Source organism: Sorghum bicolor, chromosome 9 (assembly GCF_000003195.3).
Source record: "Sorghum bicolor cultivar BTx623 chromosome 9, Sorghum_bicolor_NCBIv3, whole genome shotgun sequence".
Classification (NCBI taxonomy): Eukaryota; Viridiplantae; Streptophyta; class Magnoliopsida; order Poales; family Poaceae; genus Sorghum; species Sorghum bicolor.
Window position 1 is genome coordinate 54,440,211 of NC_012878.2, and position 15,702 is coordinate 54,455,912.

A 15,702-nucleotide genomic window follows, 5' to 3' on the forward strand; every position below is an offset into this window, starting at 1 on the left:
TTTAGCTTCTCAATTGGTCTGCATATATTGATCAGGTCAGCAACTAGCACAGAGACAGAGCCCGATCTATCACTACCCAAGACTCTCTGAATTCTATTCCAAACTCCCAGCCGCTGCCAAATTTCCTTTGCTCGATGGCCTGCGAACAGGAGGGGTTTGATATCCAGTAAAGTTTATTTTGCCCTTGACACCCTTGCATGATACTACAGCATGCAAAACTCTCCAGCCGAAAAATAGTTTCTTCCAAACTGACACATCGCCTACACCACCCGCTTGGCCTTGTGCCAGGTTACCGCCATATTTATACATCCACTGAAGGTTGATGTTTTTTTTTTCGACATGATGAGGAGATCGTCCTCGATCGTCCGTCTACCCAAAAGAAAGAGGCTGGGATCTCGGCACATCGGCCTCTGTGTCACAATCACAACGCAGCGTGGGCACGGCGAACCGTCCGCCGATTCGTGCGCGCCGTCGGCCTCCTCGCGGCAGCCAAGATAGCGGTGGCCTGCTCTTGCACCACGCTCCACGCCTCCCGGACGTGCCGCTCCTCGGTGAGCGAGTTGCCGATGGCGCAGCGCAGAATGTAGGTGCCGCCGACCACGGCGGAGCTCATGTACACGCGCCCCGTCGCGTTCACCGCCTCGAGGAGCCTCCGGTTGAGCTCATTCCCAGCCGTCACCACCTCGTCGTCGCCGTCGCGGGCGCGTTTCTCCCCGACGACGAGCACCGCGGCGGCGCGCAGCCGGAAGCACACCAGCGCGAACTGCCTCGGCACGGGCACCTCGAACCGCGCGTCGGTGCGCACCATGGCCTCGAACGCGGCGGCCATGCGCACGTGGGCGCGCACGAGGCCGCGCAGGCCTTCCACGCCGTGGCAGCGGAGCACGAGCCACAGCTTCAGCGCGCGGAACCGGCGGCTCAGCGCGACCTGCCAGTCCTTGTAGTCCACCACCGCGCCGCCCTCCTGCGCCGCCTGCGCCGACGGGTCCTTGAGGATCACGTCGTGGTCGGTGCCGAGCGCGGCCGTCAGCGCCGCCGGACGCCGCACCCAGAGAGCGCAGCAGTCCATGTTGGCGAGGAGCCACTTGTGCGGGTTCGTGCTGAAAGAGTCCACGCGCTCAACGCCCGCGACGGCGTGGCGGAGCTCCGGGCACACGCTCGCGGCGCCCGCGTAGGCCGCGTCCACGTGCACCCACACGCCGCGCCCCGCCACGGCGGCGCACAGCTCGCGGACAGGGTCGACCGCCGCCGTCGGGGTGGTCCCCACGGTCGCGCACAGGAACAGCGGGACCCTGCCCGCGGCCTCGTCGGCGCGCACCGCCGCGGCCAGCGCCTTGGGCGAGAGAGTGAAGCCGGCCTCCATGGACGTCGGTATCTCGCGGCAGTTCCCCCGGCGAATGCCGGCGATGCGTGCGGCCTTCTGGAAGGAGAAGTGGGTCTGGTCGGAGCAGTAGACCACGAGGTCCCCCATCCGCTCCTCACCTACCTCGGCGAGCTTCCGGTCTCTGGCGGCGACGATGGTGCAGAGCATGGCCTCGCATGACGTCCCCAGCAGCGTGCCCCCGCCGCCTCCGGAGAACAGCAGGCTCTCCGGGAGGTGCAACGCCTTGCCGAGCCAGTCGGTGACGACGACCTCGAGCTCGGTGGCGGCCGGCGAGGCGGCCCACGTGAACGGGTTAATGTTAAGCCCCGCGGCGAGGGCCTCGCCGAGGGCGCCCACGTTGCTGGCCGTGGCCGCGAAGTGCGCGAAGTGACGCGGGCTCTGCCAGTGCGTTACGCCGGGCAGGATGAGGTCGCGGACGTCGCGCAGCGCCGCGGCGAGCGCGTCGGGCTCCGGCCGCGCCGGCGCTGTCTCGGGAAGCTGCCGGGCCAGGAACCCCGGAGCGACGGCCGGGCGCACGGGGTACTCGTCGATGCGCGCGTAGTAGTCCGCGATGAAGTCCACGACTAGGCGTCCCTGCCTGCGGAACTCGTCGGCATCCAGTAGCGGATGAGGAAGCGAAGGCATGGCAATGGCGACGGGGGCAGCTGGGGTGGTGCCGCCGTTGGCTGTGGTGGTACTGGTAGTAGTAGTGTCGGCTCGGGTCAGGATGGCCAAGTTTTAGATTGGTAGGGAACAGCGTGGCGAGTTAATTATATAGGCCTTCGAGAGTGGACTTTTCATTTTCCCACGTGTATGTGTAGCCACTCGGCCTATCCTAGGTCTTGTTTAGTTCTTAAAAATTTTGCAAAATTTTTAAGATTCTCCGTCACATCGAATCTTTAGACGTATGCATAGAGTATTAAATATAGATAAAAATTAAAACTAATTGCATAGTTTGATCGGAATTGACGAGACGAATCTTTTGAGCCTAGTTAGTCTATAATTATACAATATTTGTCAAATACAAACGAAAGTATTACTATTTCTATTTTGTAAAATTTTTTAGAAGTAAACAAGGCCCTAGCCGTAGAAATCCATCGTGAAGATTCGTGCAGCCAACCAGCTCAAATTACCGGGACAGGGGTGAGGTGCTTCGAGTTGCGTGGCTGATGACGCCAGAGCCGGGTGTGGTGGCAGATGAGGTGGCCGGAGCGAGGCGGAGGAGTGTGAGTACGACGACGAGTCGACGACCTAGGCTACCGGGCCGGGCAAGGTGCTTAGGCTGTGAGACTATTTGGGAACGCAAACTTAAAATAAGTCTTTAAAACAATAAAACAATATTTATAGCCTTCAACCGAGGAAGCAGCAGGAAGAAGGGTAGGGTATGAAAGATAGCCAATGATCCGTCTCTGCGATGGGGTCAAGGGTCGTTGTGCCTGCTGGCGGCCGTGTCTAATAATAATGTAGCACACGTGCGTAACGTGTCCAACTATAGCTAGCGTGATATGCATGCACGCACGTTTATACGAGGCTGTTTGATTTGTTGCCGTCTGCCGTGTATCGTCGTTGACAACTGGTTCTGTGGTTCATGCAAGAGCCACGGGGCTCCCCGTTGCATCATGCATGTAGTACCAGTGGTACCAGACGACTCGCATGTCGCATCACCACAACGTCTGGCGGCGCGTCCGAGCAACACGAAGCTCCCGCGCAAAAAACTGCGGAGGTTCCGCGGGTGCAACACAAAATAGGTCATTTTGCTTGCTGGCTTTGTTCTGGTTTTGGGAAATATATATAGAGAGATAAAGTCTTCATGAATCCGAGCTGGTGTTCTCATATTACATTTCCTTTGATTTCAATCTGTCCATACTCAACAAATCTCATTAGACCCTTCATCAAAACGTCAAAATCCAATTAGGGTTCTAGATGCTCTTTCAGCGGCTCCGGCTGCACGAGCATGGGCGGATGCATATATCTAAATTTTCATCATATTTACATCCTTATAGTAAAAGTGTACACACCCACAAGGCAACTACACTTCTCTTAAATTTGCTCTAGCTCCGCCACTATGCGCGAGCGCACCCTACCGGCTGACAACTGTAGCCCTGGCCAGCACCGTCCCACACCATGACACTTGCAGCAGCTCCTACCGGCGGCGTTCCCTTGCAGCTCTAGCCGATACCACTCCATACCCTGGCATGTACAACTTCCGCCGTCACCGCCACTCCCATGCCGCGGATGAAGATGACTCTTCAAATGAATACCTATAGTTTTTCTCTAATGTAATTTAATAAACTAAATATATAATTTATTTTCTTATTTTTTTATATAATTTATTTAATTACACTATAAAAGAACCACATATAAGACTATCTCCAACAATTGTTACCCAAAATACAATACTCATTTGTCCTTTGGGTAGCGCTACAGGTAAAAAGTTTCATACCTATTTTTAGTCTTCTCCAACAACAAGACCTAAAAGACAACACTCTCTGCAAATAGGTATCAAGAAGAGAGAATATTCAAATTTGGGTTATGCCTCTCCTGATACCCAAAATGGTTCTTTTGTACACACAAAAAAAAACATATTTTTCTGTTTGCTTTGTCCTAAAAAAGAATAAAACTAACTTACTATAAATGCTTAGAAAACAAATCCGACTTGTAACTTGCAATATTATTGTAATAAATGGTCATGCGTAAAGAAACGCATTGCCACATACTCAAGGTTGGTATTATATTAGGCTACCTATCATCGTCGCTGTTACTAAGACACGTGCTCCAGTGCCGATACCTTATCTTAAAAATTCATTGTATTATATTTCTCTTTGTACTTATCGAGATTTTAAATCTCTCGCTACAACTGCCACTATCTCCAATTGTTTATAGAGGATGGAACTACTTGCTCCTATGTACAAGCCCCTATTTGCTATTCAAGGAGGAAGCTGCTAAATGACTTGGCCCACTATTTAAACACACCGATACTTGTGCATACAAACTTTTATATATGAGTACTCCATTTGCATAAACTAATAATTCAAAATCATTGTGCCTTTTTTTTAAATCACAGCATAGATACAGACAGTCATATACATATAAACGCACGCTCATTCCTATAAACCTAAACACATACACTGTACTCCTATGAACACCACAAAAATCGAGCCAATATATCTTGAGATTGGCAAAATTATCATTATTGATGAGCACGTCATACACCATAGAAAGATATGTTATTAAATCCTAAAGTAAATAAAAAAATACAGAATACTCAGGTCACGTTGATGACTTGCACCTAAAACTCACTAAAGCCTGGAGTAGTGCCACAATCGCAGCCTAAAGCCTAGAGTAGTGCCACGGTCGCAGCCTAAAGCCTGGAGTGCCGCCACCGAAGCCTGCAGCATCGCCACGCTCAGCCACGTTGAAGTCTATAGGGGTGTGTTTGGTTTTCTGGCTAATTTTTAGCTTGGCTAGAATCCTAGCCTGGACAGCTCTAGCCTGCTCCCACCAAGTCAATCCTTGTTGTTTGTTTGTCTACAATGTCTAAGCCTAGCTAGCCTTCAAGTGTGTTTGACTGACTGATTTGTTTTGATACAATCACCTTTTCTTCCAACGAGTAAGGTTACCCTTCGAAGAATTTTGTTGAACAAGTCATAGGCATACTCGCTGAGCACCGCACTGATCTCCTCTGCCGCTAATCTGAATGCATTACTCTGAGCAGCCCTAAGCCTTGGTTTTGCACATACCCCAACAACCAAGACCTTCTAATCTCATTTGCTAAGCAAGAACAAATCCTCGCACCCCTTTCCTTCAACACATCTATCAGAAAAGAAGCAGAACTTGGTACGAGCAGAACCCTTCCTCAAAATCTCCCTCTGAATCTCAATTGCATCTTAGAAAAGAAGCAGAACTTGATAAGCAGATCACCTAGCTAGCTTCCTTGCCTCAAAATCGTTCACTCAATTTCAATTACAAATTGCATCCATCTCAACCTTGGACCTGTACCTATGCACCCTCAAGAGGCTCCGGTAGTAGAACTTGATGAGGCCATACTCAGCAGCAAGCGGTCAAACTCGTCCCACATCTTGCACTTGACCTCCATGCTCATGTACTTGACCATCTGCTACGGTCGTGCTTCCTCCAGTGGAGCAGAGAGAGCAGAGGAGACCGGTGCAGTGGGAGAAAGCTAAGAACCTCGCTGATCGCACTCGTGCAGCCTTGTCAGTGGAGACGGCCACACCCGCCCCAGACTTTGCAGGCCACGATCGCAAGGGCCCTTGCCGTCCGCACCTGCCCGCTTGAGTTCGTCGGACTGAGCACCATGGAGGCTTGTCATGGAGACGGCAGCACCCGCCCAGGACCTCGTCGGTCGCGTCCACCTGTTTGAGTTTACCAGATCAAGTGTCATTGGGATCACAGGCCATGAGAACTCTGCTTCGTGCTCGCCGCCATCCATGTCGATTCTGGTCGCTAGAGGGCAGTTGAAGCGGCGCGAGGTGGAAGAGGCGAGCTGACGCGAGTGGGGAGGACCGCCGAAGACGGTGCGGGGAGGATCGCCTGACTTGGGAGGAGCAGAGGTGAGCGAAGGAGCACCGGAGGGAGGCAAGAGCAAGACCGGAGGTGAAGCGAACGCTAATCTGCGCCTGGCTAAGCCTGGCTCTAGAAAAACGACCGACACCCTGGTTCTTTCTTGGCCAGGCTAAGGGTGTACGGTTGGCTCCTCGGAGCCAGGCCCCATCCCATTTACAGGTAACTAAACAAGTCCATCTTGGCTACAGAAAACCAGGTCAGGAGTTGGCCACCCAACCAAACACACCCTAGAGCGCCGCCTCACCTGGCCGAGCTTGGAGTGCCACCCCGCCTCTGTACCCGTCCCACGTGGGTTGCCCCTGTTCCCTCAATGACTCCAAATCAAACCGACTAAAAATAGGTGGAAAAAGTTTAATTTTTTTCCCTCAACTTTTATGAAAGTCTGTCTTTTATTTAAAGCTTTAAAATCAGACAAACCATATCTCTCAACTTTTAAAACCGTGCGTTCTATCTCTCTACCCCGATTATAAGCGGGTTTAAAGATAGTTTTGTTTTATTTATTTATTTATTTATTTATTTTGACTAAATCTTTTATAAAGTCATAGTAAATCATAGAAAAATCATAAAATAAAAGATCCATGTGAGTAGATTTACATAATGAACATATAATATAATATGTTTTAGTATAATTATTTTGTTGTAGATTTTGATCTGTTCTTTTTCTATAATTATTTTGAATATTTTATAACTGCAGTTTCTATAGTCCAACTGTGGTAAAATATTTTTGTTGGCTAAATTATTATATGATTGAGATGTAATTAAAATTTTATACTTAATGGATCATTTATAACTTAGTTATATAATTATTTAGGGTTTATATTGGTTAAATCTAAATAAATTTATAACTAAGTTAGACATTATCCAATAATTATGAAATTCTTACCACAATAGAAGCATACAATAATTAAGCCATCATAAAAAATTTACCACAATTAAATCGTAGAAACTGTAGTTATGAATTATTCGAATTAATTACAGAAAAGAATAAATCAAAATCTACAGTAAAAACTTATACTAAAGCATACTTCACTGTGTATACTCATGTGGAGTTTAACAAAATTAGATTTTCTATTTTTTGATTTTTTGTGATTTGCTATAATTTTTCAAAGACTCTAATGAAATAAATAAAAAGAAAAAAAAGACAAAATGACCTTTAATTGCTTATAACCGGCCAAGAAGGTAAAATGTATGGTTTCAAAAATTGAGAGAGGTGTTTACCCAATTTTAAAGTTTATAGAGAAAAAACAGATTTTGACAAAAATTGAGAGAGGAAAAATGGACTATTTGCAAAATAGGTCAATGCCATCCCTGTCTCACCTGATCCCTACATCCAACGCTACGTTTAGTGGACGCGGCCCGCGGCCCACAGACGCGCCCGCGATTCCGCCAACCCGCCAACTTGCGAAAGAAAGAAGGAGCACCAAAATTTGAACGAAAACTTTGGAGGGAAAGCTCCCGCCAAGATAAATACCATTCCCCCCAAATCCTCTTCTTTCGTCCTCTAGAATCTAGACCCGAGATCAGATCAGAAATCTTCGAAGCCGCAAAGGAAGACAAGAGTCGTCGAGAGATCCGGAGCGAGGTGGAGAGATCGAGATGGCGGACGTGGGGAGCCTCGAGAGGATGGGCCGGGAGCTCAAGTGCCCCATCTGGTAACGCCGCCGCGCTGCTCTGCCCGCTTCCCCCTTTTCTTTCTTTCTTGGATTGGATTCCTCTTCTTTTGTTCGTGTATCTAACAGTTCGTGATATTTTGATGAGACTTGCGATTTGCTGCTGTATTAGCTTAAATATTTCTTGGTTTCGGCAGTTTGAGCCTGTTCACTTCGGCGGTGTCCATCACCTGCAATCACATCTTCTGCAAGTGAGTCCCATCCCTCGTTCCTCCCCGGTGGATCTAGTTGCGGCCGATAAGCTTATTCAATTTGGTCTCATATGTCTCTTGTTGCAGCGCCTGCCTGACGGAGTCGATGAAATCTGCCTCCTGCTGCCCCGTATGCAAGGTCCCGTTCCACCGGAGAGGTTAGTTCGTTAGTAGTCATTTTTTGGCATATCTGAATTTGCACACCTTTAATTTTTTTAGAGATTAACATGCTTAAATTAACTGAAGAAATTCCAAATCCCCACAATGAAATCTGCACCATAATGACCTGTCAGTCTCCATTTGGTGTATGTCATTTCCGATAAAATCCAGCATTATCTAATTTTGATGGAAGTTGAAATGCTTGTGTAAAAACCACTAAATATCATGGTGTTTTACTGGCAGAAATACGGCCAGCCCCTCACATGGACAATTTGGTGTCTGTTTTCAAAAGCATGGAAGCTGCAGCAGGCACTAGTATTGTGTCAACACAGCTGACTCCTGCACCCAAAGTTGCAGGTAACTAGAAATATTTAGTTTCTCTTTCTGTTTCGTGGCACATGAGCAAGATTTAGTTACACTGGCTGTTCTGCATCTTTGTCTTTGTACCACATATGTTGAGTCTATTTGAGCATAGTTACTGTTTAAGTTCTTTTCCAATCGAATTTCAGAGAAAATGAATGATAGTATTAGACTTACTGTCTTACTTTTACTTGAAATGGATCAGAGTGTGGTGGGAACAGTGCTGGGAAGCCTAAAAGGTCAAATAAAAAGAAGCCAGCATCCAGGAATAAAAAGAATACACCCAAAGCTACTAAAACTTCTGCATCTTGCTCTACTGCAAAACCTTCAATCTCCAAGAACAAAAGAATACACGTTACACCATTCCCTGAATCTGAGACACCAATAAGGCCCAAGAAGGTTATGAAGTCTGATGAGCAAAAAAGTAAGCAGAATGGTGATGTTAATGAAGAGGATAAAGATAAAACCCTGAATTCTGATATACCAGAAAGCCCTTCATTGTCACCTTTTTTCTGGCTGAGGGAAGAAGAGGAAAATGAAGGTGGCACTGCTGAAACTTTGAGTGAACCACCATCATTGGACACACCCTTGCGTCACAATGCGCCTACCTTTAGTGATATCAAAGATTCTGATGACGAAAGGTCTAATGATATGACTCCTAATGTAAGTTACTCAGAACATGTTTTCCTTTTATTCCCCCGTTTTTTTTTTTGGTTTCCTGGTTCAACTGTTGTGCTTACCATTTGGTTACATGTGTTGCAGAGCAAAGCTGAGGTTTCAGAAATATTCGACAGTGAAATCTTTGAATGGAGCCAAAGACCTTGCTCCCCTGAGCTGCGTTCTACCCCACTGAAAAGTCAGGTATTTTGGTTAACTGAGACAGAGGCTTTATATTTCCAGTTCTCCAATCTTTACAATCTGAATATATACATGTATTTGACTCAGCTGTTTTGTTTGTTCAGGGTAAATTGAAGAATATTCTAGATCAAATCACAGAGGTGGATGATGATGAAGATATGAATCTTGGTGGTTCATTTGATAAGTTAGACCTTGAAAGTAATGTAGCTCAGCCTCTCAATGCCGAGGAAGTTAAGAAGAAAAAGTTAGCAAGACCTAGGAAAAGAAAGAATTCAAAACTGCCCAGTTGTGGCAAACTATGTACAAGAGGATCTGATGCTGAGCACCAAGTTGCAAATATCCCAGAAAGTATTGTTGCAAAGCCATGGCAAAAGGACAATAGTAAAAAAGAGAGAAATACTTCAAATGGAGGAAACATGGTCTCTGGCAGCAACACTAGAGCTGTCTTCTCTAGTGATAAATCTATGAATACATTTTCCCCTCAAGCAGGTGGTTTGGGCAATGAAGTACCTGAGAACCAGCTTTCAGAAAGGATCCCCAAAAAGGGTACAAACAGTCGAAGAAAACTTGAAATAGCAGGGGATAGTGCAGTGAAGACTGCAGAGAATAAATCTGAACAAAGAGGGAAGCGGATAAGAAGAATCTCTGATGGTGCTGTAGCTGAAAAGATAAGAATTCTTTCAGAGGCTGAAAATGAAATAGAATTGTTTCAGCTTCACAGCCTCACAAAAGGCTGCACCCAACATAAACCCTTGGACGGTAGAAGTAAAAAAAACATTGTATCAAACATTAGTCCAAATACACCAAGCATTTTACCTGGGAGGGACCAATTTAACATTGGTCCAAATACACCAAGCATTTTACCTGGGAGGTGCCCATTAAATGAGGCCATACGCACAGTTCCTTCAGTAAGGAATGTCTCTGTTAAGAATGGTAGTGCGAAATCTATTGAACAACAAGATTACTCAGGAACTATCAGATCATGCACTGCACGCAATGCTGTCCTGAAGAAATGTGAGGGTAAAGCTTCTAAGCTTTCCTGTGCTTTCTGCCAGTCTGATGAGATCACAGAGGTATGCGCAATTGCACACACACAGACAAGTTGGTTTGCAAAAAGTCTTTGCCTTAAAGTTACACATCCTTCCTTTAACTAATGGAATAAAATAACCAAATTTTCCTTTTTGTTCTGAAGGGATCTGGAGAGATGGTTCACTACCATAATGGAAAGCAAGTACCTGCAGCATTTGATGGAGGGGCCAGTGTAGTACATTGCCACAAAAACTGTCTGGAGTGGTATGCTGCACCTTTCTAATAGAATTTTATATTGGAAGAAACTTTAATTTTCAGTATCCCTAGCTAATTCATGCATATGATTTTTCTTCCACCACAGGGCTCCTGATGTCTACTTTGAAGATGACTCTGTCTTTAACCTTACAAATGAGCTTGCTAGAAGTAAAAGAATCAAATGTGCTTGCTGTGGAATTAAAGGTGCTGCGCTTGGATGCTTTGAGACGAGTTGTCGAAAAAGCTTCCATTTCACCTGTGCTAAATTAATCCCAGAATGTAGATGGGATAATGTAAGTTCATATCATGTTGCACTAGTGTTTTCAACTAGCTTCTTGATGTTTTGCGTCCAGCACTGTCACCTTATTTCTGACTTTTCTCTTTTCTTTTGCTGACAGGAAAACTTTGTGATGCTATGCCCTTTGCACCAATCTTCAAAGTTGCCAAGAGAAACTTCTGGGTTGAAAAAGAAGTCGCATAGGAAACTAGCACCAAAAGGGTATTTTTCTAGTGTTTACGGCATGTTAGTTTAAAAATCTAAGGTTGATGAAGATATGGATATTTACTGTAACATAACCGTTTTACAGGCCATCTCAAGTAAACACTAGTCAATGTCATGGTAATAAATGGACATGGCCATCTGGATCACCAGAGAAATGGGTTCTCTGCTGTTCAGCCCTTTCTGCTGCAGAAAAGGTGTTTTCTAGTTCCTTAGTTTCCTGATAGTCTTTATTATACTTGTTTCATGTGCATTTCGACTGAAATAAAATGGACAAATCCTTCAGGGTATTGTATCAGAATTTGGAAAACTAGCTGGTGTGCCTATCTCAACAAGTTGGAGTCCTAATGTTACCCATGTTATTGCATCAACCGACATGTCTGGTGCTTGCAAGCGCACACTGAAGTTTCTGATGGCAATCCTGAATGGCAAATGGGTTATCTCCATTGACTGTAAGTCTATTTTATTACCTGCTGGAATGATCACTAATTCATTACATCTGTGCAGAACAGTTTGCACTTGACAAATTGCTGCTTTGTTGCTAAACACTGACTTTATTTCACAGGGGTTAAAACATGCATGGAACTTATGGAACCAGTTGATGAACTGAAATTTGAAGTTTCCACTGATGTACATGGGACTGCTGAGGGTCCCAGATTAGGTAGACAAAGAGTTATCAACAAGGTAAGAGTATTTGCCATTGTTATGTACTCCATCTAGTCGTCTCATTTTCTACATTGTCACTGTCTACAATATTAGTATAATGCTATGTTAAGGACATTGTTAGCATGAGCATGAATATTTGCAGGGATAGTTTATAGTAATAACATTTTTTCCTTATTCTGCAGCAACCTAAATTATTCGACGGCTTTCAGTTCTATCTCCATGGAGATTACTCCAAGTCCTACAGGGGCTACCTGCAAGACCTTGTGGTTGCAGCCGGTGGAACTGTCCTGCAGAGGAAGCCTGTGTCAAGAAATCAGCAGAAGTTGCTTGACGACAGCTCCTTCATCCTCATCGTCTACAGCATTGAGAACCAAGACAAGGCAAAACCAGGATCAAGGGCTGGCATCAATACTAATCATAGTCAAGTTGATGCTCAAGCTCTGGCCTGTGCCTCTGGTGGCAAAGTTGTGAGCAGCGCATGGATTATTGACTCCATAGCAGCTTGCAAGGTTCAACCCTTTAAGGGAGCCTTCCATGCTGCCCTACATGTGTGCTTGCATGCACGGTAGATTGAGTAATGGATAGAAAATAGTCTATGTATTAGAAAGATATTTTATCTTGATGAAAACGCCAGATTTCATCAATACCATAGTTAACCATCTGTTTTAATTTAAAAAAGCAGTGCCACACTGTCTCACTTCGTATCAGGTTGTTATACATGTTGACCGCAACTGAATTCAAAAGACATGCTTCTGCAGCTAATTATATACGGGAATTTGTATGGAGCTCATGCAACACATCTACGAAGCAGCAAGCCCCCTGTCACTAGATGAAAATTGTAATTCCAACCAAGTGGAGAATTATACAAGTCATGAATAAGTGCAACACATGAGTGGTACTAAAATTATGATAAGTTACACTGCAGCTGCCAATCAAAGCTTGTGAATGTCATGCAGCTAGCTGGCTAGTAATATACCCCCATGTAGCAGACTTGGCCAAAGTACAGCCGATGTCAAGCTGAAATTTGCATCCTTAGGCCTTGTTTAGTTCGCGAAAAATTTTGGATTTCGCTACTGTAGCACTTTCGGCTTTATTTGATAATTATTATTTATTATAGACTAACTAGGCTTAAAAGATTCGTCTCGCAAATTACAGATAAACTGTGCAATTAGTTATCTTTTTTTTATCTATATTCAATGCTTCATGCATGTGTCGCAAGATTCGATGTGACAGGAAATCTTGAAAAAATTTGAGAACTAAACAAGGCCTTAGTTCACCCCAAAAGCCAAAAACTTTTCAAGATTCCCCGTCACATCAAATCCTGCGGCACATGCATGGAGTATTAAATATAGATAAAAACAAAAACTAATTGCACAGTTTGTCTGTAAATCACAAGATGTATCTTTTGAGTCTAATTACTCCATGATTGGACAATGTTTGTCAAATAAAAACGAAAGTACTACAATGTCAAAACCTCAAAAATTTTGGGAACTAAACAAGGCCTTAATATGTCACGGTATTGAGCTCCATCGGCAAGTGTCATCACTAAGGCCTTGTTTAGTTCCCAAAATTTGCTAATTTTTTCAAGATTCCCCATCACATCGAATCTTTGAGCACATGCATGAAGCATTAAATATAAATATAAATATAAATAATAACTAACTGCACAGTTTACCTATAATTTGCGAGACGAATCTTTTGATCTAAGTTAGTCCATGATTGGACAACAATTGTCAAATACAAACGAAAGTGTTACAGTAGCCAAACCCAAATTTTTTCCCCAACTAAACAAGGCCTAAAAACTCAATCAATGCCCAAAAATCCCATCACTGTGTCTATCAAAACTGTCATCATTTCTTGTTCAGAAGTATGAGTACTGGAGCAATTGGCCTATTGAGCATTTGAAGTTTGCAGGTCGCCCAGGTGTCCACAGGAAGGCTTGATGCAAATGATTCAACAACATCGAGTTCATCCCTATGGATCAGAAAGAAGAAAATTAATAAGCCCACGGCCCACTTTTAAGTGATATTTGGCCATAATTCAGTGTTCTGTTAAACAACAAGCCTGTGCTGGCAAGTCAGATCATGCAGAACAAACAGCAAATAGTTCTATTTATTTATTTATTTATATTATAAAAGAAATGCATTCCTTGTCCAGAATCTAGAGTTGTTAGTACACAAATGTTTTGGTGACAAATAAACGAACAATATTAAAGCACATGGGTACAATGTTTGCAATTGTTGTTTACCTTCCACCTGGATGCCCAATGTAGACAAGAACACTTATGAGTCCCCCAGAACTGAGAAGTTTGCTGGCAGCTTGCAATGCTAGCTCAGTTGTCCTAGGCACTGTGATTACAGTTTTATCTCCTCCTGGAAGGTATCCCAAGTTGAAAGCAACAAGCCTAGAACGAATGTGTCACAGTGAATCAGCAAGTCTAGGATTGTTACTACTTGAATTGACATTTCCACTTTTCCAGAAATTGTTTTGTTGAATTATAGTATTCTAAATGAGCTGAAATTTTCAAATAGCAATGAACTTAGGAAGGCCTTGATCACCTGACAGGAGCATCTTTGGGAACAATTTCTTCCATTCTACTATGACATATAGGAAATAGTTTTACTAGTCCTCGCTGCCACATAAAACAAAGATGGTCACAACTCACAAATACAAAAATATCAAATATTTAGTGAGAAGACAAGTATCCTCTGTCTCTAAATACTAAGGCCAAATCTGAAAGTCTTCTTGTTATTTTAATCATTTTTTTTTGTTTCCTTCTTCAGGGGAAATTAGGTACAGACTTCATAGTTCAAATCCCCACCTGATGGTCATCATCCACGGACATTTTCAGAAAAGAGGAAGTACTCTCTATTGCGGAATCTTGAATGTCCATCCCATAAACACGTCCTTGCGCTGTTTCATCAGCCACCATCTTAAGCAGAGCGAGCGTGTCATTGCCATTCCCGCATGTGGCATCAACCACCGTATCCCCTTTTTGAACAATATTTCTCCACACCCTAACCATAAACACACACACAAAATTAGCTATCGCCCATCAGAGAAACATGGAGATAGTTCCTCTTACACATCTCACTTGAGTTACTGTATCTACATGCAACTGAACGATTTACCTGCAGCTCAGTAAACATAGGGCTAAAAATGTTCTAGGTGTCTATTTACCTAGCTTCAGAAGAATTCCATGCTACTAATTTCAGCGTTGGAAGATAAGTTTACAGGATACACATTTTAACACTTAAATCAACAATGGGGATTAGTACCTACGCGTGGGCTACCTCGGTGGCCTTCCTCTTACCGGCGACGAAGCCCACCACCGCCTCCTCCACCCCTGCGACGGAAACGCACTCCACAACTTCAGCAAATTCGCCGACCAACGCCGACGTGAAGAAAAAACAGAAAAAAAAAGAACCCCAACCAAGTTCAGGTGGCTGCGCCGTGCCGACGCCCGCGGCGCCGAGCTGTGCAACGGAGGCGCGAACGGAGATGTACCTCCTGGTCCCGCAAAGGGGCGGCGCATCGCAGCTGGATCCTCGCCTGAGGAGAGGGGTTAGGGATTGGGAGCGGAGGAGAAGGTGAAGGCGCAGCGACAGTGGAGGGTGCAGCAGCGGCGGCAGCGGCATCGCTGCGGGCAGCTGCGAGTCCGCGACGGCGACGGATTGGCAACGTCCTCTGCGATTGGAAATTGGCAACGCTCGCTGGATCAGAAATCAACGGACCAGTTTGTCTACGAGCTGCGAGGCCGGAGGGGGGGAAAAGGAGAAAAAAAAAATTGGGCGAAACTCAGAGGTGCTCGTATTCATCTGCGAGGATGACAAGTCGTGACGACCCATGTGTCACTGAGCATTTCATCATCGGTTCGGCCAAATAGATTTGGGGTGAGAGAGGCTCGAACTCTCGACCTCAGGATCACTCAAATAGCTATGAGACCTACGCGCTAGCCAACTGCGCCACCACCCCGTTGTGATACCTGTACAGATAAAGCTCTATAAGGCAGTGCACAAACAAGGAAACAACAATGAGTAGGATAAAGGCGAGTTTTTTTCCCTTTTG

At 45.0% G+C, this 15,702-nt stretch overlaps 3 protein-coding genes and 1 non-coding gene across 4 annotated transcripts; 1 reads left to right on the top strand and 3 right to left on the bottom strand.

The window, feature by feature from the left end:
* LOC8067489 (tyrosine decarboxylase 1) lies at positions 1-2,144 on the bottom strand. Its single transcript, XM_002441311.2, has one exon. It carries the CDS (start codon positions 2,006-2,008, stop codon positions 422-424), a length of 1,587 nt encoding a protein of 528 aa, XP_002441356.1. The 5' UTR covers positions 2,009-2,144; the 3' UTR covers positions 1-421.
* On the top strand, positions 7,414-12,341 carry LOC8067490 (protein BREAST CANCER SUSCEPTIBILITY 1 homolog). The gene is made up of 14 exons (XM_002440008.2): positions 7,414-7,599; positions 7,755-7,808; positions 7,896-7,966; positions 8,211-8,324; positions 8,533-8,990; positions 9,090-9,188; positions 9,290-10,258; positions 10,378-10,478; positions 10,576-10,762; positions 10,868-10,968; positions 11,057-11,165; positions 11,255-11,420; positions 11,534-11,652; positions 11,817-12,341. Exons 1-14 carry the CDS (start codon positions 7,544-7,546, stop codon positions 12,201-12,203), a joined length of 2,991 nt encoding a protein of 996 aa, XP_002440053.1. The 5' UTR covers positions 7,414-7,543; the 3' UTR covers positions 12,204-12,341.
* LOC8080098 (putative rRNA methylase YtqB) lies at positions 13,299-15,627 on the bottom strand. Its single transcript, XM_002441312.2, has 6 exons — positions 15,068-15,627; positions 14,917-14,980; positions 14,456-14,651; positions 14,193-14,266; positions 13,883-14,038; positions 13,299-13,608 (listed from the first exon to the last, which is right to left on the bottom strand). Exons 1-6 carry the CDS (start codon positions 15,270-15,272, stop codon positions 13,485-13,487), a joined length of 819 nt encoding a protein of 272 aa, XP_002441357.1. The 5' UTR covers positions 15,273-15,627; the 3' UTR covers positions 13,299-13,484.
* On the bottom strand, positions 15,524-15,609 carry TRNAM-CAU. The gene is given in 2 exon segments: positions 15,524-15,559; positions 15,572-15,609. It is a non-coding gene; the product is annotated as a tRNA-Met (tRNA).

Excerpts from the sequence above, each read along its gene's own strand:
- LOC8067489 (XM_002441311.2), bottom strand. The coding sequence starts at position 2,008 with ATGCCTTCGCTTCCTCATCCGCTACTGGATGCCGACGAGTTCCGCAGG.
- LOC8080098 (XM_002441312.2), bottom strand. The coding sequence starts at position 15,272 with ATGCCGCTGCCGCCGCTGCTGCACCCTCCACTGTCGCTGCGCCTTCAC. Across the intron at positions 14,267-14,455 it reads CCGTGGATGATGACCATCAG|CGAGGACTAGTAAAACTATT; the intron begins GTGGGGATTTGA and ends TTTATGTGGCAG. Across the intron at positions 14,039-14,192 it reads CCCAAAGATGCTCCTGTCAG|GCTTGTTGCTTTCAACTTGG; the intron begins GTGATCAAGGCC and ends CATTCGTTCTAG.
- LOC8067490 (XM_002440008.2), top strand. The coding sequence starts at position 7,544 with ATGGCGGACGTGGGGAGCCTCGAGAGGATGGGCCGGGAGCTCAAGTGC. Across the intron at positions 9,189-9,289 it reads CTACCCCACTGAAAAGTCAG|GGTAAATTGAAGAATATTCT; the intron begins GTATTTTGGTTA and ends TTGTTTGTTCAG. Across the intron at positions 11,653-11,816 it reads GACAAAGAGTTATCAACAAG|CAACCTAAATTATTCGACGG; the intron begins GTAAGAGTATTT and ends CTTATTCTGCAG.